At 42.7% G+C, this 27,828-nt stretch overlaps 1 protein-coding gene across 1 annotated transcript; it reads right to left on the reverse strand.

Moving 5' to 3' along the window:
• LOC116485639 (desmoglein-2-like) lies at positions 1-27,319 on the reverse strand. Its single transcript, XM_032181131.1, has 15 exons — positions 26,912-27,319; positions 20,402-20,437; positions 19,314-19,448; positions 17,901-18,059; positions 15,219-15,363; positions 13,327-13,487; positions 12,406-12,540; positions 12,079-12,264; positions 10,919-11,178; positions 9,911-10,053; positions 8,974-9,201; positions 7,463-7,693; positions 6,336-6,460; positions 4,890-5,258; positions 1-2,760 (listed from the first exon to the last, which is right to left on the reverse strand). The coding sequence occupies exons 1-15, from the start codon at positions 27,317-27,319 to the stop codon at positions 1,738-1,740; spliced, it is 3,744 nt and encodes a 1,247-aa protein (XP_032037022.1). The 3' UTR covers positions 1-1,737.
• Positions 27,320-27,828: the final 509 nt, after the last annotated feature.

Here is a 27,828-nt window from a genome sequence, read left to right on the forward strand (position 1 = left end):
AAAAAATGGTCACCACTTAAAACTGTATGCTTGCTTAAAAGTAAAGACATATAATTTAAAAACAAAGTTTGAGAGAGAAATAAGCAACAGGTCTAAGCAAGCTCATCATCTGATTTGCTTGTAAGTACTCCTCCATGTACTGTAACAGCCCATACTTATGTGCACCCTGCTGAGCATAGCCATGTTTCTGACTTTTTATGTTTATGTGTTTGAATCACCTTACCCCTCAAACAAAATACTCTCAAACAAAAAACACTGAAAGTGTTTCTAGTGAAAGGAAAAAACATATCAATGGAAAATGTAGCCTGCAGCTACATGAAAAATCCAGCAGAGATGGAGACAACTGGAAAGCTCCGCAGGTCCATGGGCTTTGCATTACCTTATGACTAGCTTGCTGATTTTACAGGTATGAGATACACACAGTACTAATATCTGATCTAACACACTTCTTTCCACTCTGACAAAACATGAACTTGTGTATGCTCGTTTTTTGCTATAAAAGTCACTTTAAAATGTTTCAACCTGCATAAAAATAAATATTTACATGTGCATATATACATAGTGCCAAACAGTACAGTACTCTCTTTCCATTTCACCACACAGACTTCATGGAAAGAGAAATAACATTAAGTGTTGCAGAATTATATAGAGATTTCTATATTCTTGTTGGAGCTAATGAAAGCTACCATTGCATGGCACTGCTAAGGCCACAGGAGTTCTGATGCTGGAGTCAGCGCAACATGCATTAGGCTGCATTCCTCTGCTTCTATCTGAGATTTCACAGATAGAATTGAAATCTATTAATTGCACTTGTAAATCAGATCCAACAAATTCCTAAGGGCCATAAACTCTGCTAGCAAAAGCCACTGAATGAATCTGGCTGTAAAGCCAAAGTAAATTTTGGCTGTTTCTCATTAATTATTTAATAACTAATTTGGAGTCAGTGAAAATCTGAATGATACAAATGCTTACTTTTCCATGTCAGTCTACATCTGCAACACATAATGGAATTTTTACACTCAGGTGCCAAAACAACAACAACAAAAAAAAACAGTTCTCAGCTCTTTTTGCTACTTGCATATTAGTACAGAGGTTAAAGACAGCAAGTACTGATTGCTTAAGGTACAGATGCTGATAACCTGAAGTTTGAACAACCCTCCAGGAGATCAACACACCACTGCTGTAAGGACTTTGGTGATTCAGGCTTGTCAGGAAGGAGGGATTTCTTAAATTTCCTATGAATTCACAAGGGTGCAGAGACCCACAGCTGCAGCTAAGGGGAGCTGCCCTGCTCCACAAGGTAACAGATGGAAAACATGGTGAAAAACATGGTGAGAAATCGGTGCCCCTCTGGGGGGGGACTTCAGCATAGACTAAACAACAGCTTAGAAACCTAACTTGTGCTTTGCTAGAGTTTAGACTTTTTCTGCTTTCCCATAATATGCAGCTTTGTTCTGTGGTATTATTACAATAACCACATAATAAAAATAGCATATATATAGCAAAATAGTTACAAAAATAGCAAACAAGGAAAATAAACATTTCCTGCACCTTTGCACTTCCAAAGCTTTGTCACCAATGTTCTGTGCTAACAGCAGACTTCTTTGCTATCTTCTTGGTCGCAATCATTGATAGAAGCCACCACACCCAAGTCCACACCATTCTTAAAGCACCAACAAATCCAGGTCTCAAGATAAAGCCCAAAGTGAGATGCATGCTGAAAGATAGGCACCACGCTTAGGAGCGGGTGTACTGCACTGTGCTGTACTTGGTGACCCTGGAGGACTTGCTCAGCGTGGAGCTGGCAGGAGGTGCCCCCTCCACAGCTGAGCCTACCTGGTTCAGCAGGGAGTCCGTGATCAGCACGTGCTCTTGCCTTCCTGCACTAGCACCGTCTGCCCGCTCAGCTCTGCCTGTCCCCCCTGAAGTTGTGAGGACCTTCTCGTTCACCACCACGCTCTGCCCCTCAGACAAAGCAGGGAAGCTCAGCGAGCCCTGCTCGCCAGCAGGCACTAGCACCCTCTCCCGCTCCCTCACCACCACGTACTTTGAGTCGGTGAGGTCCTGAACTGTCATGGTTCCTGCCCTAGTGCCCTCTGACTTCACCATCCTTTCCGTAACCACCACGTTGCTTCCAGAGGGCAGGTCGGGGATTTCCACCATTCCCTGCAAGCTCGATGCAGGGGCCAGCACCCTCTCTGTCACCACCACATTCTCTGAAAACTGGGGATCTAGAAAAACAGCAGCTGGGTGGGCAGGGCCCCCTGCAGAATAGGATGTTTCCGTCATGGTGACATTGGTCTCTGCGTAGGATGGGGGATGGGGACAGACGTCATGCTGCCCAGACCGTGACGAGAAGGTTGTCTCCGTGACCACCTCCTGGGACACAGCCTCTTGTCCCATGCCACCACCTGCCTGTGCTGGCGGGACGGACGAGAAGTGGCTGCCCGAGGAGAATGCTTGTTTGGAGCTGAAGGCTTTTTGCTGATTTAAGAGCCGTGAACTTGCATCATGAACGCCGAAACCAGATTCATTCCTGGAGCTACCATCTTTCATGTCGATGTGTCTACCTATGCATATTTCTGCTAGAGTCTTAAATTTATCTCCTAAATCATCAAGAAAGTGGTCATCAAAGTCGCCCTCAATAAAGCTGCAGCAGCCGATGGAGCCATGGGGGGAGCCAGACTCCCCCTGGGAATAGACCAGGAGACAGTCCCTTGCAGCTTGGGCTTCATCTTCTTCCGCAAAAGAGACAGCTTTCTGAAGACAGGAAGCAAAAACAAGCAAAAGATCAATAATGACACTTTCAGACAGTAAATTTGAAAAAAATCAGGCATGGTTGGTCAAAAGGATCATAATAAAATTTAACTGAACCCACAGCAACTGTAAACAAACTAAGGACAGTACTAGAACCGCTTTTTGCTTTTTTGAAGTTAGCCTGAACATAACAGTATGATAAAAACAAAAAACAAAAAACAAAAAACAAACAAACAAAAAAACAACACAGAGCACTTTGGAATTAAATTGAAAGCCTCAGGTATATCACCATCTCCTACTATTTCCTCCCAGACTACTGTTTACGATACTATTCTGTCCTCACAAACAGACAAAGATATTATGTGTATTTTGGTTCAGTGAATGAACTTCATCTATAACTAGGTCTTTGTGTGAGAGTACCAAAACTGAGAGTATCCTCACATTTAAACACATTAGTACATGCTGACATGTCATCACCTGCCATGGCTCTTCTCACTTGTGTAGCCTGCAGGATCACACCCAAAGAATTAAACAGCAAACAAATCACCAAGTTAAATGGTTTGGCATGCATGGACACATGGTCCAGCATATAAACTGGATCTACGCAGACCATTTTGGAACAAGGTGGGCTTTTGGGTTCAGACTTTATTGCTTCCAGGGCCAGCTCAGTCTGAGAGCAGTGTCTGCAATAGGGCTGCTGTTGGTGCTAGCACAATTATCTTCGTATGCTCTTGCACCAGCTGCAGTTCCAGGAGTGAAGATAGCCAAATCCTCTGGGCCTGCTGAACCAGCTTTACATAATATGGTTACTGGCTTGTGCTCAGAACCACTCTTCTGCCACATTTGAAATTCTGGAGTGCTTATCAGCTGAGGCATCTGTGTAATGGGGTACATATCCAGATCCAAATTGATTCTGTATGTTTATCTGCATTTGATCCTGGAAGCAGGCACATAACCACAGATACTTTGACAGAAATCAGCACACACCTGAACTACACAGTTTGGACATCTGTCTATTTTTTTTTTCCTTTTCTTTTTCTTTTCTTTCTGTTTCTGAGGTACTTTAGCCTCCCAGAGAAGTAGAATCTTAACTAACCTTTTAGCCTCAAATAGTATAATCTTTACTAAGCCCTCCTACAGGAATTCAGCCGGCAGCTATGCTCAAAGTATGCCTTAACATTCAGAAGCAAAAAGAGCAGCTGGAAAGCAGAACTGCTACTATTGTGTGTGTTCACCCAGAAAACCAGTAGCTGGAGCATTCAGGAGATGCACAAGTCCTTCCCTCAGCTAACCACCTAGATGTGATTCAAACCTGTACAGCTACTCCCCTGCACGGCCCCATTGTCAGCCAGCTGTAGAGAGTGAAAATGTTCTATTTGTAGAGGTGATGGATGATCTGTACACTCTTTGGCTTAAGGAAGTGGAGTTTTCCCTATAGGTAGCTCACCAACCTAAGGACTTATGATGGGTGTTACAAAAGAAGCATAGCTGCATTGAGTAGGATTATCCTATTGTTCAATGATTAGATAACAAAAAAATAATTCAGAAGATGGATTTCAACATGTGCTCCTATGCTTCTGATAAAGCTTCTTTCACCCAAGCTATTGTGCAGACAAATCCAGCACTGTTTCATCAGCTATTTTGAATACGCAGACCCACCCTCTACCATTTGACTTTTGTGGCTTATTTTTCAAAAACTTGCTCCATGATAAGGTCTACAGCTGTGACTCATGAAGAGTCATCGGTGCCTCCCTACAGGACAGTTTCATGTGCTCAAGTCTCTGAGGTTTCTATCACATCATCTGCTTCATGGCTTCTTCCTGGACAAGTAGCTCCTTGGTCACTGGTGAATATTCTGGATCTCAAGCCTTGAGAGAAGGGTCTTGCCATTGGAGATTTGGTGAACAACCTAAGATGCTACAAAACTGAGCACTGTCAAGGTCTACATCCTACATGTGAGCCTAACCCCCAAATCCTTAATGCCCCCACCCACATGCACGCAACATTGACCATTATTGGGATTGTTTACACATACACAAACCTATTTGTCTGTGTTTGTAACAACATAAATGGCATTTCACAGTCCTAAGTGTAAATCTCAGTATACTGTTATTCTCAGGTCATATGCTTACGTCATTGAAGTAGTCTCTTAAAAATTCTTCATTCATGGCTCCTGCAGTTCCCACCGCCATGCCTCTTCCAGCTGCTACCACGTTGCCTTCTCCAGCTGCCATGCCTTCAACACCTCCAGCTGCTGCAGCTCTGGCATGGTACTCAGCACCAGAAAGGAGATGTCTTTGCTCTTCCCATCCTTCCCTGGTAACGATGCTGCAATGCCCTCTTACATTAGAGGCAGAGCTGCCTCCGCATGCTGCAACTTCCTCTGCACTCATTCCTCCTCCTGCTGCTGCTGCTCCTGTTGCTGCTCCTGCTGCCGCTGCTCCAGCAGTCACTCCTTTACAGTTCCCCAGTGCAGTGGGTGGGATGATGCTTTGCAATGGCTGCATGAACAACACAAATTAGGATGTGACATGAAAGCTGTGCTGTCTAGCACACGGAACTCACCAAACCAGCAGCAGGGCTGGGTGGGACCTGGGAGGGTGCCGTCTTACATGTTTGAACTTATACATGTTGCTGCAAAGGGCCTCCTGAAAGAGGGTGCAGCTTCCATGACTGTGTTCCCAAGGAGGATCACAGAAGTGTTTCTATAGGTTTTTGTTTTCTTAAAACTGAAAGGGTTGGGAGTGAAAGGGGGTGGGGAGGAAGGCTGCAAATCTCCAGGGCATTCAGCTGTTCCAAAAAAGACTATGCCCAGCTTTGGGGAAGTGTGCATTGCCTGCTTTGCTTATGGAGTTACCTGGCCTTTTTGTCTTTTCTAGCAGTTTGGCTTCCCTGTAAAGTTTGTAAAATTCATCATGAATTTTCTGTGCCCAAATCAAGGTCTTTTACTTGTTTCTTCATTATTGTGCAAAAGCAGGACAGTGTCATGCATTTTGTTTTTTGGGTTGTGTAGGATAACAAGAAAGAGCAAACATGTTTTGCATTCACTGTTCTTTCTGTATATTTGATGTTTTTTTCTCTCCCTCCCCCCCTTTTCTTCAGTAAGAGTTTTGCTTTGTTTAAGAAGAGAAACACACAAAGAAGTAATTTAAAAGGCAACCTGCAAATTTAAACCAGTGATGGGAAGCTAAGCTTTACAACCTGTTCTTTCACTGTTTTACTCCCAAATAGGCAGAAAACATTCCATGCTTGCAGATGCAAATACTTCACTCTTTATAGCATGGATGCTTTTCCCACACTTCTATCTTATGCTCAGATACTATCAGCATTTGCTTGATTGCTTTGCCTTTACTGTGGAATTTAAGCACTACAGTTGGTATTTTCTAGAGCTGCTGCTGGAATTCACCTTCCAAGCATCCTTCATTGAGCCTGATAGGGTTAACTTTAATTAATGTTCATGTGTAGTTAAAATCTGCTGTGCAGGTTTGAAACATCAGCCCATAATGTGGAGGAGATGCCAAGTGCAAAACTGAACAGTTGGATAGAAATCAAAGAGAAATGCTATTAGGGAAACATGCCTTCTCTTCAGGAGCTGCTCCTTCGCTGTTCCATTTACGCAACATCTCTTCACTGCAGTCTGGTATTGCAGCAAATCCCTTTGCTCCCGAGCCACATGGACACAACAGCAATAGCAGTGGAAGAACTGCAGGGAAACATCAGTCTGACATTACTTATGGGAAGATTAGGGTCAAAGCAGAGTAACAGCAAATGCTAAAGTCTGATCAGCTCCTATATAGAAATCGATCTTTAATGAGTTCATGATCATGAGGGCTAATAAAGACTGCAGACAAATTCCTAAACATTCAAGGTTATTTCCTAGAAACATGTGCCAGAATGGTTTCCTGAATAGTGAACTGTCAATTAACCTGTCACTTCCGCAGATAACCACATGCAGGTATTTATCTAAACTTCTATTGAAGATCTCATATAGCAAAACCAGCCCCTAAATATCATTGTACAACCTCAGCATTTCCAACTCCTCCTGTTCTGTTACTGCTAGATCAAGGCAAAACTTCATATGGATTTCACCTCACCAATCCTATGACATGTCTTCAGCATTACCTGAGGGGCTCAAAATAATCCAGTTTCAAGAGGAAAACATCTTCCTGTGGAATTAATTTTGTCTTGCTAGATTGCTGCCACTACAAGCAACGAACTATTGCCATTTCAAGTGCAGAACTGGTATATATATGGCCGTAATATGATTACAGGTATTTCTTATTTTTGAGCTTCTGTGTTGTCTTATCAAAGAATAACTTCATTTGCTACTCAGAGTAAGGAACCAGATCTGGGTCTGTAATGAGGGTGATAAGCATTGACAGAGTGCTGCAGTTTAAGTGGGAAGTTAGGGTTCACAGAGGTAAGTGTGGGAAACACTAAAAGGATCCCTTAGTGCTTCTCCCTTGTTATTATGGCATCATAAACAAATATTAAAGTTGTACATATTCATTTCAAAACGCACAGCTTGAAATGCTTTGAGTGTGAAATGCCAATGTCACCAAAATTAACTGGAGATTTGCCATGACTTCACACAGACTAGGAGTTTACACAAGATGATAAAACCTGGGAGTGGGACAGTTTCTTCCTTGGTGCCTTGCGCAATATATTCATAGTTCTTCTGAGATAACATGAAACAATTACTTACGTAGCAGAAGTAAAAACGCCAAGATGATTAGTGCAACCGCTCCTGGTCCCAGGCCCACTGACGTATTGGCAATAAGTTTGTCTTTGCATCCACCATCAGCTGCACATGTACAAACAGTCAGTTGCAGGGACTGCCGCTGAGTGCAGCTGAACCCTTGGAAATCCTGTATTAAGAGGGGAACTTCAGATCTGCCCACCTTCAGGTTCTGGGGGACCAGCTGCACACTGGTGTCTGAGTCAGAATGGTGTGGTTAAAGAAAGAAGAAAAAAAGCACACAAGAAAAAAGTGAACAAAAAGTTAAGTCCTGTAAATGTTCTCAAAATCCCAACAAGTCCCCTCCAGTTAGGACCACCCAATGCAATCACCTTAAATTCAGAGCTGCTGGTACAGCATGTGTGCTCTTATCAAGTAATTCATGTGGTAACAAAGCAGCCCTGCTCACTTGTAGTCTCAGATAACTATGGAAGAGCTTCACACCAGCAGACCCATCATGTAAGACTACCCAGCTGCTTACATAGCACTAATCTTCACTTCATCCAGACAGCTAAAGTCTGAATTCCCCTAAGACACTGTCAGTCTTTAGGAGATTAATCTGTTGTAGGCCACTGGCAGAGACCAGGTAGCCAGAATTCTAACCAATACTAATCCTGCGGCTGCCCCATGTTGAGGACAGGACTAGGCAACAGATGCCCAGATAATCCCAGCTGTGGAACACCAACCTGTTTTGAAAAGTCGTGATCTCTACAATTACTGCTAGTCTGGCTACAAGCAGTGTAAGAAAACGTAAGAAGATTTCTTTTTTATCCTTAGTTGTGACTGGGACAACTCTGCTGACTGCTTTGTAGTGTTATGCTGTAGGACTATGGATGATAAGAATGAATATAAGAAAAAGAACTTCGTTGTGCCTTCAATCTTCCTTCCAAGTATTTCGTAGGTTTATATGAATAGGAATGTAAGAAGAAAATGCTCATCTCATTTTGAAATATTCATTAAAATTAATTATGATTTAACAATTCATGCTGCTTTGTGGCCAGCATGAACTACTTGATAAGAATATGACTTTTATGATTATGTTCTACTGCACTGGATAATTGGACAGGTTACACTGTATTTCCTCTTTTCAAGACCCACACTTTGCAGATGGATTTTTTCCTTTTTTTTTTTCCTTTTCTTTTTTTTCCAAAAAAGACTTTGGAGTAACTACAGCCAGTTAACAACCATATCTCCTAGCTCAGTTTTAAAGAAAAGCGTCCTCCAACACTGCATGCTTTTTGTTGGAAGATGGGAATGTACCTCAATCTCAATGTCACCTGTGTCACCTGTACTACATACAGAGGTCATCAAGCAAGAGCAGAACATAGGCAAAGAATCTTCTTATCTGACTTCATATGTTGTTGTTGTTCTGTGTGTGTCTGGATCAGCCAAAGTGTCAGTTTGATTATAATTAGCAAAGTGCAACATTCCTATGCAACTCCAGAGAACTGCTAGTAATTCAAAATATATTTTCTTACCATTTCTGTTTGCAATTATCCAGTTTTTTGCTGTCCCTTCTGGCTCATCAATGATAGTGAAAGTGAAGGGAGCACTGTTTGGGTAACTATCCAAATCACTAGCTGTTACATCAATTAGTTTTGCATCTGAACACACAGTCTGCACCGGATTCTCAATAATTGGGCAGTTATCATTCTCATCTTTAACTTGAATAACAACTGTGCCAGTGACTGTTTTCGCAGGAAGATCTAAGATTAGAAAATATGAAAAATGAAATCAATATTTGACAAGTACAGAAATTTCATCTTAAAATAAAAAAGTAATATTTTCCAAAACACAAACACTTCTGAAATAAGTTCAAAAAATGAGAAACATGTTGGAAGTGCTCTCACTAGATTTTATGGGAGCAATATTTCATTCCTAATGTCAAGAAACATGTTGACAAAATTCTTCTGAAGGCAAGTTTTACTATCTTAACTTTTTTTTTGTGTGTGTGTGTAGTTACACAATAACATGCAGATTATAAAGAGAATTCTTATTAGATGTAGAAGAAGATTGAAGAGTCTTTCTCACTTAGCTTTCCAAAAAATTTAAGAATGAAATCTGCCCATTATCATAGTGAGAAGCAGGTATTTTCCACCTTAAGAGGGGAAGACCTGTCAATGTAGGTCTTTACAGAACTTCTTGTAACAGTTCACCTCCAGACAGCCAAAGAAGAGAAATGGGCATCCCAAGAACCCAGTCCAAAGTTCATTCAATTTCACAGAGTTGTCCATGCCTCTCCTCCAAATACAGAGCCTATGAGAAATGGCACTAGGTGCCTAACTTTTAGGCAGTTAAAGATAGGGAGGTTAAGCCAACCGTAGTTACAGAAAGACAAACTAAGTCCTAAATGAACAGGAAATTAACAAAATATATCTGACCAAGCAGCACAAAAACAAAACCCTCTAAACTTACCAGTAGTTACACCCAACATGGTGAAAGTGTACGTGCCGTTTACTACATGTTGTGATTCGTAATCAAGGCTTTTGGCAAGCTGAATTTCACCTGTAACTGTATTTATGTTGATCCAGTTTGCTACGTCTCTTCCTTTGATGTATCTGATTAAGATCACATATAAAGATGTACACATTTATAAAAGATCAAAACAACCATCACCAGAAAAAGCAGCTTCACAGTATGCTTGCTCTTCATTTAGAGCAGAGACCAACCCCCTAGGCCGAGGCCTAATGCTCCTGCCACTGTAATTGGTTTGAACTATTAACCTAAGATTATAAACCTCCCCTGAATGTTGAAACCTGCTTTTCCCTAAGGAATGTAGGTGTGGCAGTGTTATAAAAGGTAGGTTCAGGGAGTGAGAACCAAGCAGGAGGGGAACCTGCTGCTGGCCATGGTGGTCTCCTTCCCCTGACCTTGCTCCCAGCACTGGAAGAACAGCAGCCACCCCAAAGAGGCAGCATTAGAGGCATGGGGGAAAGGGACCCAGGTCTAGTTATGCACCTCTGCCAGTCCACACCATTTCTAAACGGCAGTTCAAGATTTTAGCTGAAGAGCTGTGGTTCAAAAATCTAAACACAGCTGCATGCACGTGCATGCGGACTTATCTACCCTAACACCCTTTTTGTCCAGTTTCTGTGTGTTTCTGCCTACTCCTTCCTAATGTTTCTGCAGACGATGAAGTCAAATGAGCAAACATGCTCTCAAAAACAGAAAGGCATGACAAATGGCAAGCAAGCACAGATAATTTCAGCACGAACTCTTGGCTCGCCATATATGACAAAACAGATAGGATTTTCAAGCCAACCATTTTCTGCATAATAGAATACTCATGGTGAAGATGTTCTTTTAGGTGTAAACTGTGCATAGTAGAAAACAGATTGCCTTGGAAATTATCTCAGTTCAGTTATCAGATTTTTCAGTAAGATGTGACATGCTCAGTTATGATGGTTATAAAAAGACTCTTACTTTATGTTCGTTGCTACTTTTCCCGTGTCTTCATCGAGTGCTTGATACTGTCCAATAATCTGGGTTACTCGCAGGCTCTCACTTGCAGTAATAATTTTTGTGCCACCAGGGAATACAGGGCCTTCCCGCACATTAATCACTTTAATTTTGATTGGAATTGTTTGTACTTTATAACTGTTTTTAATTGACTTATGGAATTCTGCTTTGTTTGTAACAACAACACCCAAGTTCAGGCTTTGCATTTCTTCATAGTTTAGTTCCTAGAGCAATCAGAAACAAAGAAAAACTCAGAATTTGATAGGATTTGATACCCAGAAAACATTCAGACATTTGATATTTAAATAATACTGGTGAAGGATGCTATAGTAAAAAGAACTGTTGTTTAACATGTTACTCTCAATATAAAAAGCTTTAACTCTTGAAGAGTGCATGTCTTATTTTTCATGGATGGCACCATAGTTATGACTTGATGTTATTCAATTTTAACTAATTTAGGGAAGGTGCAATGAGTCCCACACGTATATTCTGTCTTCGCCTTCAGTGAATCAGTACTCAGAATTACTCTGCTCTTCCAATTTTTTTTCAACCAATGCAGTTACTTCAGTAATGTTTTTATATACACATGTATATATACTATGTGTATATGTATATATATATATATAAATATTCATATACACATTTAAAATAATTATAAATTTTCAGATAACAAAACCAGCACAGCAAAAAAGAAAACGTAGGGCATTATGCATCTTCAGTTCCTGTGGATTAGAGAGCAGTGAAAATTTCATGGAAATTTGTAAAATAAGTAGTCTATCTGTGGCCATGGGAAATAAAGAAAATTAAACTGAGACCAGCAAGGATAGCAAGAATGTGAGAAAGCTTACAGAGTATGTGCTAGCACTGCTACCCAACAACAAGGAAAGTCTGGGGATTTCTGTCTCACTGGATACATCTGCCATCTAATGGAAAGTTAATGGCAAAGCTGGACAAAATCATTATCTTGTACAGAATTATTGAATAGAGCACCAAAAGGTATGACAAAGGAGGAATATCCACCATGTAAATTTAGTTTACTTACTGCATATAAATTGTGTGTCAATTTATACTAAAAAGAATCACTTATTCTAGTATGTAGAAGACTTTCTGAAGAATATACTAACCTTTACAAGAGTCAAAATTCCTTCATTTGTTTTGGTATCTGTTACTATACGAAAAAAGCCAGCTTCATTACCAGAAACAAATGAAAAATTCGCCAGCCAGTTATCAGAAAACTCTTCATCTTTATCAAACACTTTTATTCGCATAATTTCCACATTTGCTCTGTTTTCTTCAATGCTTCCTTCAAACTGCAATAAAAAAAAATCTCCTCTTTAAAAAGATGTCACAATTTACTTCATTAATGCAAGAAGGTTTGCATAACATCTTATTAAGCAATGAGATACCAGCAGGTATAGGAACAATCCAAGTATCGTGATAAATGTACTTACTGCATGACCTTGAACCACAGGCAGGTTGTCGTTGACATCCAAAATCTTGATTTCTAAAGAACATGTTGCACCATTTCCTTCTGATGCACCACCACGATCTTTTGCTTCTACCACCAAAGAATAGCTACTTTGTGTCTGTCGTTAAAAAAAAATAAAATAAAAATAAAATAAGAAGTGCTTAAACAGGCTTTTTTTCTTCTTTGATGTATTATTGCCATCATATTTTGGTCATCCCTCTCATGCAATAGCCAGTTATAAAATCTCTCTAGCCAGTATTAAATCTCACGTACAACTGTCTCTATTAGAGTAGAGCTGAGGCTTAGAAAAGGATTTCTGAGTTCCGTATTTTCCTCAAAGAATTAGACTGTGCTCAAATGGAGAATGACAAAATTTGATTGGCCATGAACAGGGACAGGAACATATCTGCACGTTAGGGCAGGGCTAGATTCAGAGATGTTGTCCTCAGATACAGAATGCTAGCATAAACATCACCATCTGCTGGCCAGTGAAAATACATGCGAGCATAAGGAAAACTGCTGGTAATAAGTGGTTTTCAACACTGTTTCACAGCAGCGCCTATTCTTAATCTTTGTAACAAAATTTGCATAGCAGGCTACTCTATATTGCAATCATCAGCTCTGCAGGTGGTGATCTGGATTGTCCTTGCCACACATTCACCAGCAACAGAATGATCCCTTGGATATACGGGAGGGACAGAAAGCAACAGCCATTGGGCTGGAACTGCTAGGGAGGTGACAAGGTGAATGAAAGCTTTCTCTCAGCCCCTCCCACAGTCCCCACAAAATTCACATCAGCCAGGCAAGAAATTGTCCTTTTATCCCAAGTGGGGTGAAGTAAAAAAAAGTGATATAACAGATAGTAGAAGAATGTTGTTAACTGATATATTTTTTTGTTTTTTACCTCTCTGTCAAGGTTTATTGTTGCTACTCGAACCTCTCCAGTATCTTTATTTATGCTGAATGCAGAACTAGGGTTTTGGGATATGATCCTGAAAGCAATTTTGGAATTCAGGTTATTTGGTTCATCTGCATCTGTTGCATTTATCTTCATTACAATTGTACCTGAAAAAAAGCAAACAAAATTGAATATTTGGTTATGCTGCACTGCACTGGCAAGTATTTAACTATAATGTCACAGATAAGAGAGTGCTGTCGGATGTCCTGCACAATTCTTTAATGCCCTTGCCTTTACTTATTTATTTAATAGAGCTGAAGAAGCGTTCTTGAAATCCATCATGTTAAAAGTATGTCACTTAGCAAACAAAATCACACTATCAACACACACCTGCAACCCACAGAATTCAATGCACCAGAACTGTTCAATGGGTCAAACTCTGATAGAGTTCTGATTAAGAAATATGACAGAAAACTGTCAATACTGTACAGAGAAGAGAGAAATGTTTTAGAAAGTAAGTTGCATTTCCCCTCACATCATTCTAAAGGGAGCAGTACTGACTTTGCACCCCAACACCAATAAAAACAATTGCTCTGTTTTGACTGATGTTGTCCAATAGCTTCACTCAAAATACATGGTGGCCACCATGCTGCAATCCCCTTGTAAGTCATGGCACAGGATACTGTCCTCTTGGAAGGGGTCTACTTCAGTGTTCAGTGCCAGTACTTGGGTTTGAATGTTAACTACAATTCAGGCAGAAAGATGATTACCACATGGCTACTACTGACTTGAAAGAGAGTCAAGGGTACTCAATACCTCACATAAGTGGATAGTCAGTAATTTCTGTCTTCGGATTACCATGGCATTGAAATGGACACAATGTCAGGTATTTATTAGGATGTTTTACTCTGGGAAACAGTCTGTTGCTTCAAGATCTCCTCTTACGTTTACTGTCATTAACAGGAAAATTGCCATTAACTTGTTCTCTGAGGTTTGGGTCACTATCATATGCTGTGAACAGCAAATTACTTCTCCAGCCCATAGACAAAGGGCTATTTTAAGCACAGCAGAGCTGAGTCATAGAATCACAGATTCATTGGATTGGGAGACACCTTAAAGATCATCTAATTCTGACACTCTTGTGATGGACAAGGACACCTCCCATCAGACCAGGTTGCTCAAAGCCCCATCCAGCCTGGCCTTGAACACCTCCAGGGACAGGGCATCCACAGATTGTCTGGGCAACCTGTTCCAGTGCCTTACCACCCCTACAGGGAAGAATTTCTTCCATATATCTCATCTAAATCTACCCTTCTTTAGTTTAAAGCCATTACTCCTTGTCTTATCACTGCATACCCTCTCAGAGTCTGTCCCCAGAGAAGAAGGCTAGAAGTCTGCTATAAGGTCTCCCTGGAGCCTTCTCTCCTTCAGGCTGAATAACCCCAATTCCCTCAGCCTGTCTTCACAGGAGAGGTGCTCCAGCCCTCTGATCATCTTTGTGGCCTAATAACTCTAATAATTCTAATATATCTACGTCCTTCTTGTACTGGGACCTCCTAAAGCCCAAATAGGCTGGAATTGCCAGGCCAGACGACATTTTCCATGCAGTTTCTACTTAAGGACTCAGGTTCCCTGGTTAGTGGTAGCTTTGACACAAAAAGTTACCACAAGAGGAAGTGTTGTTCTCTCTTGCGTTTATGCATCCACTTCCCCTTCATCATACCACACAGCTTAGCCCTGAATAAAAGCTTGCAATCACACTTGGATAACCTGTCCTACAGAAGCCACAGAATGCATTGTTGTTACTTCAGATACGCTGCTGCAAAAATTACATTAACTTATGTCCTTGCATAAGTTGGGGAAAAAAACAATTAAAAAATAATTAAAGAACATGTTACCTGTTTCACTTAATTCCTCAATTGAACCAACAAAAACTTCATGTGAAAACACTGGAGGATTGTCATTTATGTCCACAATTTTAATTGGGAGGTCTATTGGATCTTCCAGTTTTGCTCCATTCTTATCTAATGCATGACCTCTGAGCTGAAATAATAGATAAACAATAAAGAAATACAAGTGACTGTGTGTATATATATGTATATATATATATATTTCAGAATGTCTCGGGTTGAAAGGGACCTTAAAGATCATCTAGTTCCAACCCCCCTGCCATAGGCAGGGATGTGACCCACTAGATCAGATTGCTCAGAGCCTCATCTCACCTGGGTCTTGAACACCTCCAGGGATGGGGCATCCACAACCTCTCCGGGCAACCTGTGCCAGTGCCTCACCACCCTCTGAGTGAAGAAATTCCTCCTAACCTCTAATCTAAATCTCCCCTCTTTTAGTTTAAAACAATTCCCCCTTGTCCTGTCATTATCTGATTGAGCAAGAAGTCACTCTCCATCTTTTCTATAAGCCCCCTCCTTTAAGTACTGAAAAGCCACAATGAGGTCACCCCGAAGCCTTCTCTTCTCCAGGCTAAGCAGCCCCATCTCTCTCAGCCTTTCTTCATAGGAGAGGTGCTCCACCCTCTGATCACCTTTGTGGCCCTCCTCTGGACCCACTCTAACAGCCCCACATCCTTCTTGTGCTGGGGGCCCCAGACCTGGACATAGAACTCCAGGACACAAGGGCAGAGCAGAGACACACAATCACCTTCCTTGATCTGTTGTTCCTCTGTTGATGCAGCCCAGGACGCAGCTGACATTCTGGGCTACAAGCATGCACTGCTGGCTCATCTTGAGCTTTTTATCCACCAGAACCCCCAAGTCCTTTTCCACAGAGCTGCTCTCAACAACTTCTTATCCCTGTCTGTGCTTGTGTCTGGGATTGCTCCAGCCCAGGTACAGAACCTTGCACTTGGACTTGTTGAACCTCGTTAGGTTCACATGGGACCACATCTCAAGCTTCTCATCCCTTTGGATGGCATCCCTTCCTTCTGTTGTATCGACTGCACCACTCAGGTTGGTGTCTTCATAAACCTGCTGTTTGGTGTGGTCAATCCTACTATGTCATCGATGAAGATATTAAACAGCACGGGTCCCAAGACAGATCCCTGAGGGACACCACTCATCACCAGCCTCCACCTGGACATAGAGCCATTGACCACCACTCTCTGTGTGCAATCTTCAAGCCAACTGCTTATTCACTGAATGGTCCACCCATCAAACCCATATCTCTCCAATCTGGAGACCAGGATGTCATGTAAGACCATGTCAAAGGCCTTACAGAAGTCCAGGTAGATGACATCGGTTGGTCTTCTCTTGTCAACTGGTAACAGTCATTCCATCACAGAAGGCCACCAGATTGGTCAGGCTTGATTTACTCTTGGTGAACCTGTGCTGGCTGTCTCAGATCACCTCTTTGTCTTGCATTTGTCTTGACATTGCTTCCAGGAGGATCGGTTCCATGATCTCATGATCTTCCCAAGCACGGGGGTGAGGATCACCAGTCTGTAGTTCCCCAGGTCTTCCTTTCTACCCTTTTTAAAAAATGGGAGTGATGTTTCCCTTTTTCTAGTCACCAGGGACTTTGTCTCACTGCCAGGACTTTTCAAATATGATGGAGAGAGGCTTGGAAACTGGGTCAGCCAATTGCTTCAGGACCCTTGGATGCATGTCATCAGGCCCCATAGATGTGTACTTTTTTAGTTTCATCAGATGGTCTCGAACCTGCTCTTCACTTGCAGGGGGTGGGACTTTGCTCCCCCAGCCCTCATCTACAGGTTCAGGACAATGAGAGACGTGGGAAGTCTGACAGTCAGTGAAGACTGAGGCAAAGAAGTTGTTGAGTACCTCAGCCTTCTCCGTGTCTGTTGTTACCAGTTCACCCTTTACACGCATCAGAGGGGGCACACTCTCCTTGGCCCTTCTTTTCTGAGCAATGTATCTATAGAATCCTGCTATTGGCATCCCTTGCCAAGCTCAGTTCCATTTGTGCCTTGGCTTTCCTGATCCCATCCCTGCACATCCACACAGCATCCCTGTGCTCTTTCCGGTCCACATGTCCCTGCTTCCACTGCCTGTGCATTTCCTTCTTGCACCTCCATCTGACTAGCAGGTCCTTGCTCAGCCACACCAGCTGTCTGCCCTCCCTGCCCACTTTCTTACACAGGGGGCTGTAAAGTTCTTGTGCTCTAAGGAAAACATCCTTAAAGAATTGCTAGCTCTGTTCAGCCCCTTTGTCCCTAAGGACAGTGTTACAGGGGAACTCATCCACCAGGTCTTTAAATAGCTTGAAGTTCATTCTTCTAAAGTTCAGGGTCCTGACTTTGCTCTTTGCCAGGCCCGTGTTCACCAAGATCACAAACTCAACCAGGACATGGTCACTGCAGCACGGACTGCCTCCAGTCTTGACCTCTTTAATGAGCTCTTCAGCATTGAATGCATATACAGAAGATAAATATAAAGCAATATATACTATATATAACAAAAATATTAGCACTAACATAACATACATATATGCACATATATAAATGTTCAGAAATGTTAAAACTACTTGAAGTTAACAAATTTAAACAAAATAAATTAAAAAATGCCTAAGAGCACGTATAACGAAAAGGTTACTATTCAACTTACAAACAGCATTGGCGTCTTTTCTCTGTCAACCTTTCCTGTTATGTTCAGGTTCCCAGTCTTCCCATCGATAACAAATAATCCATAAGGAGGTTCTGTTACTCCTTGACCAGATATAGTATAAGTTACCACTATCCCTGCATCTTCACGATCAGAATGTATCTAGGAGGAATGTAAATAGCCTTTGATAAATAAAACCACATTGAAAAACAGAGAGAAAATATTTTAGCTATTTTCATAACAAACAAAAATTAACATTAAATGCAGTTTTCCTACATTCCTTTGAGGGTAAACACATTGAGATGAATGCAGGAAGAGTTAACTAGTTTGTCTGAGGGACTAGTCTGGGGAGATGAGCGTAATGGGTATGGCAACAGCTGGGATCCATGGAGTGGAGAGGTCTGTAGGAGACAATTGGGACTGCTTGGACAAAAGAGAGCTGGACAGCATACAAGCATAAGGAAGACTGACTGGAAAGGCTAGAAAAGCACTGAGTTAAGATAAAAAGCTGGAGTGAGGGAAAAAGGAGGAAACTGGCTGCTTAAATGGATGGGGACAAATAAAACAAGGAAAAAGACCACGGAGGAAAAAAAAACCACAAACATATTAAGACTCTGGAACAATGAATTCAGCAGAGGAGGTTAAAGTTATTTGAGCAAAGCCTGAAAATGAAACAGGGCACCTTTTTAAAAAAGACGAGTCCTAGGCTATTGAGTGGGACCAGGACTGAAGGGGCTGCATAGAGTAGAGATTATACCTTTCCTCTGCTCTCACCTAATATCTGAACTACATGAAACGTCTGGAGAAGCACATTTCATTGCACCTGCATCACCATCAAGGGTCAGTCCACACAGAGGATAACAGCCTACTACCATCTGCAGTCAATATATATGCTGAAGTGACCGCTGTGGTGAATTCAGGTTTCAACACTAGTGCTAAACCAAACGTGTACCAGTGTGCCACTACAGGATTAACATCTCAGTTATTTTTAGCCTACTTTCTTAAAAAATTAGGCATATATAATCATGCTGCATGTACAGCTTTCTATCCAATTACGTACATGATTTCTATACAACCATGTACACCAGCAGTTTTGGGAACCACTTGCCAATTTCAACCATAGCTGAGTAGGGGTGATGGAGTGAAAAAAAACAAACTCAAAGATTCTTGTATTATGAAAGGTATTATGAAAATTGTTGGCTGGGAACAGATGAGAGACTGAACCAAATCAGGCTTCAGAGTAACTCATCTGAAAGAAGGAAACAGAAAGAAATGTGCCAACATTCTACTGAGATTATATAGTTCATTAAAATTCAATAAATATTTGTGTCTGTGTTTAGGACAGTCACATCCTTATTGTACATTTTCATCTCTATTTTTTTGTGTATTCTGTGTTTATCTCTTTTCCAAGCTTACTCTAGCAATTGGATTCCTGTATGAATTGTCTTCCTCTTCCCGTATGAAAGCTGGAGGGACTGTCCATTCTCGCTTCTGTCTAACAAGGCTGTTGGGATGAGACAACATGCCACTCCGGCCACTTCGATCATAAACCTGCAAAAAAAAAAAAGGTCGAACATCAGCATAACATCTAGTCATTTATGATGAATGCTTTGTTGCTGCTGTAGCCCAGACCTTAGAATAGCTTTTGCGTAACCTGGGCATTCTGCCTGCCCAAAACACATGCTGACCTTACCATTCATTTTATTCCAAGGAGACTACAGACTCTTTTAATAGCTAGTGCCTTTGAAATCATGGAGCAGTGTTAGCCTCTAGAGCCACAATTTAAAAGCTGTATGTTCCTCAAGTTGTTTGAATAGAAAAAGTATAGTAATCTTTCCATCAACACAGATGTATAAAAAACAGGCTTTAAATATATGAGCATATTCCCATGGTCAGAGTTTGGTGAAAATATATTGTTCTGGCTGATTTAAGTGCTTGTCACCAGATATAGGATGAGGTTTGCCATTACAGCTGCTAAAACCCACCACTTCTGCCTCATTATACCATTTGGCATCCTATCAATACAGACTTTGCCTCCTCTCTAATACATGATCCTACAACATGCTCGTGTATTAGCTGTCCACTGTCTCAGCTATCCTTTCTCAGCCTCATTGTCACTGAAACCCTTCTTCCTTATGCCCAGCTTAGTCCTGGCTGTGTCTGTTGGTTTCCAGATCCATAGTGAATACCTTCCATACCATTGCAGTTGATTTCATTTATGGAAAATTAAAAAAAATAAAAATAAAAATCTACAGATGTAACATTTTAAGGTAAGTTTCCTGAAGTTGAATGTCACTCAGTTTGATGGATGTAGAATTGGCCCTATTCTTACATTTCTGCTTTCATTTCGCTACCCCTTATACAGTTTTCATTTTTCAGAAAAAATGGGTAAAACCCGAGGTACCTATCAACTAAAGTAAAGCACATCTTTGACCCTTGCTCTTTGATCAGAGAATACTTCTTCAGGCACTGATAAAGAAAAACAGGTTTTCATTATTTCCTACCTTCCAATGGAGTCCACTTCCATAATTCAAACAGATCTGAAAAGAAAGTTACAATAACCATTATTAATTCCATGTCACTTTAGCAGAAGTAAACCTAACTTACAACCTAAGCAAAGACATAAAGAATAAGAAACCTGACCTCTGTCAATCACTATTTACTAATAATGGCTTCTGAAAAATTTACCCATAAGCACTCCCATTAAAAGCATACACCACAATTATAAAATTTAGCACAAATAAATGTTTTGCACTTTTCTCCCTGCAGTAAGCAGATAAGCAGTCACACTTTTTAAATAGACTTTTTTAAACAACAACTTTTTTTTTTATTATTTTATTTTAAAGCATTGAGTAATCCTTCAGCATTACAAAATGATGGGAATTTTCCATAGATTGCAGTGAGTGTTGGTTGCCAGGAGTACCCTGAAGAAAATCTCTCTTCTGGGCAAATCATGGATTATCCAGGCTGTGGTGGGTTACCACCCACATATAAGAACAAAATGGGTTAAATATCTAAAATCAAGGACATAACAAAATATCTGCTGAAGTATCAATGACAGATACAGCTCCTTACTTCAACTTTCTCTTGCTATAACATTGTGCATCACAAAACACGTTATACAGTTTCCCAAACACCTACGTCTGTGTAAGGGATCAAGAAACAAATAGACTCATTGAGTTAATATAATTTTTATTGAAGTTCTAAAATACCTTGCTTGCCTAAGATCACTGCAAGTTCTGTGTAAATCATGACAGCAGGACATATTTTGCAGCTATAGTTAAACTTCTAGCACAGACTTTGTTTTTCTCCAGTTGCATTATTTGCATGCCAGCACTGATGTCTTTTGGCTTACTGAGTCTGAGAGACAGAGAACAAAAGAATTTCTGACAGCCTGTGATCAGATGTCAGATGATAATTTTTCCAGTGATGATTTTCCTAACAGAGTATGGTCTAGATTCACCCCAAGTAGGCTTTAAGCATATAATTTGGGAGAATGATTGGCATACATCCATCTCCTACATAACCAACACTGAGATGTGAATGCTAGCAAGCATTATGTGACAACATTCAGTACTGGCAGTATCCACCTCTTCATCCACTAAGAGTCCAGGATAGCTACACACACCCTCAAACACCTCAGTTTGTTGCCTCATGCTAGATGTAAGCAACTAGAGCCTCTGCTGAATTCTCAGAGCCCCTGTGTTTACATCCATTCCAAAGACTCTCTGCAAGTTACAAAATTTTTTAATGTGGCAAAAATGTAGCATTTTGAAACACCAAGGACAAAAAGTAGGTTATTATGGCAGATGAAATCAACAAACAGCTTTTGAGCTTTTTGTAAGCAGATCACAGCATTACGGGATGGCTGGGGCTGGAAGGGACCTCTAGAGGTCACCTGGACCAACCCCCCTGCCCAAGCAGGGCCACCCAGGACCAGGACCAGGTTGTCCAGGACCATATCCAGATGGCTTTCAAAGATCTCCATGGATCTCCACAGCTTCTCTGGGCAATCTGTGCCAGTGCTCCATCCACATAGCCCAGAAGTGCTTCCTGATGTTTAGATGGAACCTCTTCTGTTCCAGCTGGTGCCCACCGTCTCTTGTCCTGGCAGGGAGCACCAGTGAAAGGAGCCTGGATCTATCACCATTGCACCCTCCCTTCAGATATTTACAGCCATTGATGAGATCCCCCCTGAGCTTCCTCTTCTCCTGGCTGAAGCTCAACTCTCTCAGCTTCTCCTTGTAGGAGAGATACTCAGGTGCCTTCACCATTTTTGTGTCCCTGCACTGGATTCTACCCAGTATGTGTGTCCAGGTCTCTTTTGAAGTAAGAAACCCAGAAGTGGACACAGCACTCCAAGTGCAGCCTCTGCAGTGCTGAGTAGAAGGGAAGGATCACCTTCTTCAACCCACTGGCAATGCTTTGCATGCTGCAGCCAAGAACACTGTCAGCCTTGTTAGCACCAAGAGCACACTGCTGGCTCATGTTCAACTTGGTGTCAACCAGGACTCCCAGGTCCTTCTCTGCAGAGCTGCTTTCCAGCCGGGTGCCCTCAGCATGTCCTGGTGCCTGGGACTGTTCCTCCCCAGCTGCAGGACTCAGCACTTCTTGCTGAACTGCAGAAAGTTCCTGTCGGCCCAGTGCTCCAGCCTGTCGAGGTCCCCCTGGATGGCAGCATGGCTCTCTGCTGAGTCAGCTGCTCCCCCCAGTTTTGTGCCATCTGCGAATTTACTGAGGTGCACTCTAGCCCACCACCCAGACTATTACTGAAGATGTTGAACAGGACTGGACCCAGTACTGACCCCTGGGGTACTCAGCTCATTATGGGCCTCCAACTAGACAAGCAAATACTTTTATTGTATTCAGCACTATTATATCTACCTACTTTTTGCAATTTCTTCAATTGATTATTATTGATCTTAAGGCCTAAGGAAAAGGAGGCTCATAAAAGGTGATTTCCCACTGAAGTCAGTCAGTGAATATTTTTTCTCTTTTACTGGTTTCCAGTCTGCTGACTGTACATCCCTTCTGACTCACCCTGATTGCTACCTTGATGATAGCCTTGATGTTATCCCGTTCCCACACAATGCAGCACAGCAGTGGACAAAGTGGGAAAAGCAGCAGACTGCTGTTTCAACTTGCACAATAAATCTATTTTTAAAATGGCAATTTTCCCAGTGTATATACCCATATATCCTGAAGACAAAAATCAGCAGGCAGTAAACTCCATAATGTAAGGATCTCACACCTTCCATCACATCATTCCCATGAATATTCTTAATCTTATTAGTCATATGAGTTTTTAAAATTTATGATTAATGAGAGTATTACCAGCAAGACAATGGGTGACAAGAGAACTTTGGTTTCTAGTCAAGGTTTTCCAACAGGAGCTATAACTCTTTTTGAAAGGTTGTCAAGATGTCAGTTTGAACATCCTTGTTTGCTCTTATAGATAAATTGAAAGGAAAGAGGCTGAACAGAGAGAGACAAGAGGCGCCAGGCAAGAAGTTTCCTTGTACCAGAAGCCTGAGAATCACAGTATAAACTGAAGTGTCTGAAATTTACAAATAAGCAGGTCTTCCACTGAGATAACTTTAAAGCAGAGCATACCAACAAAGTGGAAAAAATCACGTTAGTCACTAGAAACAGAAAGCCTTTCATTAAGATAACTCAAGGTAAAAATCAATATGTTTGCTTAGGAATAAAACAGTCTCAAAGTATTCTGCTTTATTGTTAAGGGACTAAAAGATACTTTTGCATTTGTAATTTTCAATCTATGTTCCACAGTCCATGGAGAATCTCCTCAGGAACTTCAAAGAGAGCTACAAAAGGTGTTTAAGAATGGCAGTTTTATTTGTGAGATACATGAATACATGTGGAAGAAGTATATAAAGGTATCCTGCACTTTTATTGAAAATTTGTAAAAGATCCATGAATTTTAAAATGTGGAAAAGCATTTTTAAATGATTTTCTTTTCAAGAAAAATTGAAAAGACACATAACCAACAGGTCCTGAATTTTGAATTTCCCTTTTTTAGTATCCTAGAGCTGTCTTCTATTAAATAGCTTATTAAGAAAACCCTGTCTGTCACTTGGTGTCAATCATAGCCTCAGCACATAAAAAAGCAGACATCTACTGATGAAATCTGATGACACAGACCTGAGAAGGTATTGGCAAAAGACAACTGGATTATTAAAGAAAATGAGTCAGAAAACCCGAGGCCTGAAGTAATAAAAATGGAATGAAACCCAACAGGAAAGCAGCTGGAATGGGAGAGGGGATAGGGGAAAAGAGGGGAGCGACGGACATGTGTAGGGAGCACAAGGCTGCTCTTGCACAAATGCGTGTTCATGTATAGTCAAGGAAGTGACTAACGGGACAGATTTTGAATATGCAGCTTCATTTATACAGTAAAGGTACAGACTGAGTAAGCAAGAAGGTATGTGCCTGTATTTGCTTTGCTGTGAAGCATGGAGTCCTATAAATGTGGTCCTGTCGTGTATGTTGGGTGTTACGAGATTTGGATCTTGCACATTCTGTCAGTCAGTTTGGTGCTGAAGACCATGGGCAAGTGGAGAGCAGGAATACTTATAGAAGCAGGCTGAAGGGACATCAGAGGTTATCTCCTGGTCCATCTCCCTGCTCTGGGGCACGAATGAGCTACACCCACCTGCTTCCAGACAACTGTTTAACCTACTCCTAAAACCTAGTGATGGAGATGGCAGCAGTTGCTGCTGAGAACTCAACAGTACACAACACGCACCTTGTGGGTTTTACTTCAGACTAGAATTAGCCTGATACCACAGACCAAACACCCATGAAGTAGATGGAGGCATCTCCCAGCACAATTTCAGCCCAAATGAATTAGATTGACGCACTCTGGAGACTTGCTTCAAAAGCACAATTTGATCCAACCATGTAGGTGCACTCTGCATCCACTGCACGTCCATTTACTGCAACAAACTCAAACATCTATACTGAGATTTCGTAATCTCAAACTGAATCTCCCTCTCTGCAGTGTTCTCCCCACTCCAGGAACAGTGCAATTCCCCTTTCATCATGATTACCTTTTATATATCGGAAAACTTAACATGCATCTTACTTTCTTTTCCCTAGACTAAAGAATCCCAGTTCTTTGGTCTCACTTCAAGAATTATAAAGCAGGATTTCTTGAATTTAGATGACATTTCTTTGTTTTCCCTTAGTCTCTCCTGGACTAATTCAATTTCTTCTGATGGTCTCTGAAATAACATACCTCTTTAGTTGAACAGGATGGAAAAAATATCAGGTCTTTTATATTTCACACCTGCTATCATAACTCACCATAGCATTTTTTTTAACAATGTTTTGCTGTTTAATCAGTCCACAGATGCTTGCAAAATTTTTTGCAATGTTTTAGCATTTGGGGGGAATAGAAACTAGGCTGCTTGAAATTGCATCACCTTTGTTCTTTCTAAAACAAAGAATCCCGTATTTGTTTTTTTCTTTATTCAACTTGACTTTTGAAAAGTAATTGCAACTGGCAGTGATATTACAACAGTAATTTCACGTATTCTGGACTGAACTTCATCACATCCAGCATAACATGTAACATCTCAAACATCATGAGGTACAATCTGAGAAGACATTCAGAGGAAAAAAACACTTGCCCAATAAAACACACACGTCTTTCTCAACTGTTATCTCAAATACAGAAAGCTTTCTAAGATGTCCTCTGTTGCAGACACGATGCTTACCCGCCACCTACCAGTCTAATGACCCTTGATAGCTGTGTCTACATGGCAGGGCCACAGCTCTGGGTGTGTGCCCTGGACATGATCCAAGCCAGTTCCAACCCTATGGGACATCGCCCGGCACACCTGGACTTTTCTGGTAAAGGGTTGGAAGCAAGGACAGGGGAAAGCTGCCGGGACCTCTGCAAGGCCCCCGGGACCAACGCCATGGGGACATAGCCCACAGGCAGGGAGGAAGCATGGCCAACCAACAGATGCTTCTAGGAAAAACAGGGAGAGGAAGAACTTGCAGTTCTCAACGCTTCTGATGTAGAAGATGCTATTGGATGACACTGTCTTTCAACTGGTTTTGCTTTTCAATGATTTCCGAAGGTTTTGAAATTATCAGTGCCTCCTTTGCATACTTTATGACAAACGTGACTCTAGACTGAGGCTCACAGAAGCGGCTACTTTCACCCACATTAACGGCTTTGTCCAGATTAGGGAAAAAAACACAACAATGCACACACAGAAAGGCAAAACCTTCTTTCTCCTGACACCAACCGAGCAAGGCAGCTTTATTTCCTGGAATATTCCATCCTGCATCGAGGCACCAAGCAGGACTCACTTTTAGTATACCGCACCCTGCCTCGGCTTTAGCTGCAATTGAGCATCATGTGGATTAACAAAAATCATTTTCCACTTTTCTTCAGGCAAAGCAAACAGGGTCCTGCTTGCTGACCTGCAGCCAACACTAAGCCTGTGTCAAGGTTAGCGGGCAACAGCTCTCCCACTTAGTCTGATTTTATAGGTTCTCAAGCTCGGGGAGCAAGGTCCTGATGTACAGCTCTGGCCAGCCTGACCATGCAGCCAGCCTTCCCTGATCCCTGATCCCCATCCCCAGCTCCTGGCTTGGCCCATGGCCTGCCCTCCAGCCTCGCCTTTGCCTGGGCAGTGGCTGCCTGGCTTCCGCAGGCGTTTTGCCAGGCTGGGGTGAGTGGCAGAACAGCAGTGCCTCGGATGTCAAGGAAAGGAAACAGTTAGAAACCATCAGTCCAAATTAAAATAATCAAGCTTTCTTTGGGCTCAGTTCATTACCTTTGATTACTCTTTGATTTTAGCCCAGGACGGCAGGTCTAAAGGCTAATAGCCAACAAGGAGTGAGGGCAGGGGAAAACCTACGTGTCCTGGACTTTTAAGAATTTGGTGTCCGTTCCTCTAAGGAAGTGCAGATTTCCAGTAAGTGATACTTATGGTTGCCTCCGGGCACGATCCCTTCACACGAGTAAGGCAACTTACACACACAGCACGCTGCTCGAGAAGACGACAGCAACACGAACTCCTCGCTGCCCTCCTCTCCCTCCGGGAGCCCCGACAAAACCCACCCGCTTCCCTTCCGCGGGGTTCCTCTCCTTTTCCCTCCTCCCGGGGATCGCCCTCACCCAGCAGCACAAGTCGGGTTTCGGGAACCCGCGACAGACGGCGGGCGGGCTGCCCAGCCCCGACGGGGGGAGCTCGCCCCCAGCCCCCGCGGCACCGGGGCCGGTCGCCGCCGCTGTTCCCTCCGTCCCTCGGTCCCTCCGTCTGTCCCAGCACCGCGCAGCCCCCAGCCCTAGCCCCACTCGGCTGGAAGGGGACTCCCCCGTCGTGGCCCGGACTCACCAGCAGCGCCATCAGCCGCGCCACCGCGCCGCTGCCCCGCGACATGGCCGCTGCCTCCACCACCACCACCGCCCTCCGCCGTGGGGTCACCTCCTCCGGCCGCCCGGCGGGGGAAAATGGAGGCGGCCCGTCGAGGGGCGCCCCAAGTAGCCGTGGGTGGGTGGAGAGAGGCGGCGGGGAGGGGGCAGGTGGCGCCCGGGCCGCCCCGCCCCGGCACCTCCCGGCCCGGCCTGGCCCGGCTCAGCCCAGCGGGTGGCCCCGGGGGGGCGGTCGGGAGGTGCCCCCCGAGAGATGCCCCCCGAGAGATGCCCCCCGGGGGCTGTGTGGCCCTCGGCCGGGCGGGGGGTGCCGGGCCCCCCCTGCGGCCCTCCAAGTCGGGGGTTTGTCCCCCCCCCCACCCGGGAAGAGGGGCGAGTCGGGGCGTGTAGGAGGCGTGCAAAGTACCTGTGGCAACAAAACGGTAAATTAATGAGAATTAATGAGTAACTGGGGGGGAGAGAGTCGTGGGAAAACAAAGTCGGGAGCTGTTTTAGCATAGCCTTCCAACCTTTTTC

This window comes from Aythya fuligula, chromosome 2 (assembly GCF_009819795.1).
Source record: "Aythya fuligula isolate bAytFul2 chromosome 2, bAytFul2.pri, whole genome shotgun sequence".
Taxonomy (NCBI): Eukaryota; Metazoa; Chordata; class Aves; order Anseriformes; family Anatidae; genus Aythya; species Aythya fuligula.